The sequence below is a fragment of the Sinocyclocheilus rhinocerous genome, unplaced genomic scaffold (assembly GCF_001515625.1).
Source record: "Sinocyclocheilus rhinocerous isolate Xijiao unplaced genomic scaffold, SAMN03320098_v1.1 scaffold2055, whole genome shotgun sequence".
NCBI classification, from domain to species: Eukaryota; Metazoa; Chordata; class Actinopteri; order Cypriniformes; family Cyprinidae; genus Sinocyclocheilus; species Sinocyclocheilus rhinocerous.
The window spans coordinates 369,978-374,478 of record NW_015624297.1 but is presented as its reverse complement, the minus strand read 5'-3'; the positions used below and the strand labels follow the sequence as shown (position 1 = coordinate 374,478).

The 4,501-nt window shown below is 37.0% G+C and overlaps 1 protein-coding gene across 1 annotated transcript in view; it reads right to left on the bottom strand.

The window, feature by feature from the left end:
• Positions 1-3,449, bottom strand: part of LOC107740421 (inositol 1,4,5-trisphosphate receptor type 2-like) — a 95,218-nt gene extending 91,769 nt beyond the window's left edge. Inside the window, exon 1 of the mRNA XM_016552855.1 lies at positions 3,019-3,449. Within this exon, the coding sequence (XP_016408341.1) occupies positions 3,019-3,110 (92 nt within the window). The 5' untranslated portion in view covers positions 3,111-3,449. The remainder of the gene's footprint in view (positions 1-3,018) is intronic.
• Between the last annotated feature and the right edge of the window lie 1,052 nt (positions 3,450-4,501).

Here is a 4,501-nt window from a genome sequence, read left to right as displayed (position 1 = left end):
AAGAGATCAGAGAACATTCCTTCATACAGAATCACTCCAGATCCCTCAGATTCCCAGCTCCATGTTGGTGATTCTTCTCTTCAGTTTACCCCACTCGTTTTCTATATAGGGTTCAGGTCAGGGAACTGGGACGGCCATGGCAGAAGCTTCATTTTGTGCTCAGTGACACATTTTTGTGTTGATTTTGATGGTTGTTTTGGATCATTGTCCTGATGGAAGATCCAACCACGGCCCATTGTCATTTGTTAAAATCCATGATGATGTCTCTGAAAAAGATGTCCAGGACCTCCGGCAGAAAAATAGGCCCTCAACATTAAAGATCCAACAGTATATTTAACCGTGGGCATGGGGTACTTTTTATCCCTGTTGGCACCAAACCCATCTGGTGGGTTTGCTGCCAAAAAGCTCTTTTTTTGTTTGTTTGTTTCATCTGACCATTGTTCTGGAACAGTGTTGTAAATACAACATAACCACTGATTTCTAGTCCTTTTTTGGAAGACCAAACAAAGTAGTTTCGCGTGTTAGAACGAGCCATTTTAGGTAGGTGTGGTTGACTCTTAACTTTTATAAAGAATATCCCTTTGGATTTGAGACTTTAGTCTTTGCAACTTTACAGATCTTCTTTATGCACCAAGAGCTTGTAACACTCCAAAGAGAAAAGAAAAATTGAAATCGCATCATATGACCCCTTTAAGTTTTCTGACCCCAAGACTTAACTAATAACTGCAAATCTCTAGCGGTGATCCTTGGATAGTCTTTGGCCACTCAAACGCTCCTCCTCACCGTGCATTAGGACAATATAGACACATGTCTTCTTCCAGGCAGATTTGTAACATCTTTAGTTGACTTCTTAATTATTGCCCTGAAGGTGGAAATGGGGGTTTTCAATGCATTAGCTATTTCCTTACAGCCACGTTCTATTTTGCGAAGCTCAACAATCTTGTTCTGCACATCAGAACTACATTCTTTGGTTTTATACCTTGTGATGAATGATTAAGGGAATTTGGCCTTTGTGTTCCTCATATTTATAATCCTGTGGAACAGGAAGTCATGGCTGGACAATTTCATGCTCCTAGTCACCCTGGTGTGCTAAAAAAAAAAAATTCCTATACTTAGCATACACTGCCTGTCTAAATATGGAAAAACATAACTGGACAAACACACTGCAAAAGTAACAAAAGACAAAAACTGGAATGTCAACTGTGCATAACAATACTGGGACATGCAGTCTGACAGTTCGCTTTAACACAAAGTCTGCTCCTACAGAAAGCCACAATTCCAATACAAGTGCACATTACTACAAGTACGTGTAAACTAGCCTGCATTATGCTTCTAAAGAAAACCCCATCGCTTAAGTTTGAATCATAGTAAGAAAGTTTTACCGCTGATTACAGAACCGGCTTTTCTGACAAGATGCGCGTTAAATATCGCATGCGATTTATTGTGCAGCCCTATTCTGCACCTTAATTGCTTGATGAGTCATTGCACAACAATGTAAAAGTGATTCAACGCAACCTGAATTGGAGCTGGGCGTTTCACCTCCATGTGGTTATATTCGTAATCTTTCATAAGACTCTCAAGCAGATGTGTTCCTACATGACCACATGAAAATCAAATGAAAACTGCTTCTGTTACACAGTGCAATCTCAGAAACTCTAAAATTCAATTTGATTTAACTTTAAAGGAATAGTTCACCAAAAAATGAAAATTTGCTGAAAAATGTATTCACCCACAGACCATCAAAGATGTACAGTAGATGAGTTTGTTTCTTCATCAGAACAAATTTGGAGAAATGTAGCATTACATCTCTTTTTCACCAATAGATCCTCTGCAGTGAATGGGTGCCGTCAGAAGGAAAGTTCAAACAGGAGAGTTTCTTACAAACATGCAGCTTTTCACTTCACAAGACCTTAACTGACTGACTGAAAGCATGGTTTACTTGTGGATTATTGTGATGTTTTCATCAGCTGTATGAACTCTCATTCTGACGGCACCCATTCACTGCAGAGGATCCATTGGTGAGCGAGTGATGTAATGCTAAATTTCTCCCAATCTATTCCGATGAAGAAAATAACTCATCTATATCTTGGATGGCCTGAGGGTGAGAATATTTTCAGCAATTTATTTTTTATTTTTGGGTGAACTGTTCCTTTATTAATTAAAGGTGCACTCAGTAAATTTGTATCTGCGTTTAGCTGGTTTGATTTAAACTGACACTTTGTTGTCCACTTATCCTCATTCTGTCTGAACAGGTGAATTGCACACATCCTGATCCATACCATAGTGTGGACTAAGACTCCACGCTTGCAGTATGTATAATGTGTTTGTCGTTATAATGTTTTGTGTGCTATACCTTGTAAAGAGCACTGGCTGAAAAAGCTCTATAAAGCGAACATATTATTCGTGTTGTGAGTAGCTAATCAGCCATTTTCATGACACAACAGGTCACATGATATCAAAAATGGCATCATCCACGAGGTGGTGACCCGCTCCATGTAGATTAAATCAGCTTTTTAATTTTTTTATTTTTTAATACTAAATAAGTGTTGTTGTTTTTTTTACTTTTTTTAATACTAATTTATCTAGAGCCTTTATTTCATACGACGTATTTCTCTCAAATGTGCTGTTAATTTTTCATATTTTCTTTGTAAAACATTTTTAATTAGCAAAAATTACAGCACACACCTTTAAACTGAGCCTATGTTAGTTGTATTAATGTTACTGTGTAAAATAACGAAAACTTTGCATTCCCGTTCAATGATTTGCATGCTTTTGAAGCAATGCTGTCACATTGCACCTCTGGCCTCCAGTATGTGCTCAAATCACTTCCTACTTCCACTCAACAATCTTCATCTGACATGAGGAGGATAAAACATAAATGAAATTGTATTGCAGGTTTAATATTGTATTACTGCATTTTGGGCAACATAATCACACCAGTGTACCTAAATGAAATATCTAAATGCCATGTTTACTTACGTTTAAGACAAATATAATGAGCAATGGGAGGCAACTTACCCTAAAGTGCTGATAAATCCATTCACAGTTCCCTCTGCATACAGAGACACGATATCCCCAATGTGAAGGAAACAAAATAAGTGTTCAGACATATCTGCAAATGTTTCAGTAGTTTTTCCGATACTTTAAAACCCTCTGATCCAGCGCAATGTGTCCAGTCGACTCAGTGTCTCAACCCACTTGTTTCTTCGCTTTGGCAGTAACACATTTTAATAATCCAGCCGCCCGGAGAAGAGATGTGCTGAGCCCTTGACTTTTGAATTGTGATTCCTCTAACAGTGGCGTTTCTTCATATTTTCAACTTCTTCCCGTGAGACAAACGAGGCTTTTTCTCACCAATATGCCACTCGAGTGGGAGGAGACTCGCTCTCTGTCCCGTGAAATCAAGGAAGTGATGCTGTCTGTCTTTAATGCTGTGGTATGCAACTTGTGAGAATGCAACTTTTGTGTTTGCGCATTTGCGCAGTCGTGCTTGCACTTGCGTCGGTGGTGCACAATTATTCCGGAAGTTTGTCGTCAAACTTTTTTTGTGTGTTTTTTTGTTTTTTTTATGAATGAGTTTATACGTTTTTTTGTATGATGTAAAACCCTTATTGGAGCATTTCATATTATTATTTTATATAATATATGCACTTCAGTGAAGTGTCCTCCAGCTAATTGTTTGTTTAGCTTCTTTTTTAATTATACATCTCCAATTATAGATTTAGCTAAATAAATAAATGCATAAAAATATTACTTTAGAAACCATTCTGCTTTCACCATTATATGAATTGCTTCAATTTTAAATATTTAATTAAGCAGATAAAAATAGCCTAAACATGGTCATAAACCTTTGTGATTTTTTGAATGTATACCTAGCCTATATTTAAAAAATATACCCCTTGTGTTTGTTTGTCTGGTTGATGTTAATTTAATGCATTTTTGTGCTATTTGAAAAAAAAAAAAAATCCTTATCTGATAAAGCAAACGAATGTTGCTAACATTCTTCTGAGTATTTTAAATGAGATAGCTTTGTAACCTATATAAAAAAAAGTTACTTAAAGGTCATATAACTTGTGTCTTTGAATAATCTATAGACCACCTTTGCATAATCACAGAAACAACTGTTTGCTTATCAGACATGAGCAAAGTCTTTATTTGTAACTTACCTAGGAATAATGACAGAAATGACTGAATAATGGTATTTAAAATAATATTACTGATTAATGGATCTAATGTCCTAATTGAACTATGGCCTAATCCTGGCCCTGTCTGTGAAACCAGGGCTGCGTTCAACCCGACAAAAACGGTGCAAAACGTTTTTTAAACGGAAACGGTGGTGCGTTGAACACCCTGTTCTGATGACCAAAGAGTTGCAACTATGGCAGCTGAGAAGGCCATTCTTTGTGTTCTTTTTGAAGAATTTTCGGAGCCTGATGAAATCGGTATAAATACGTGTTTAATACTGCAAAATACGCTCGATGGTACAGTCATTGCCCTTGCC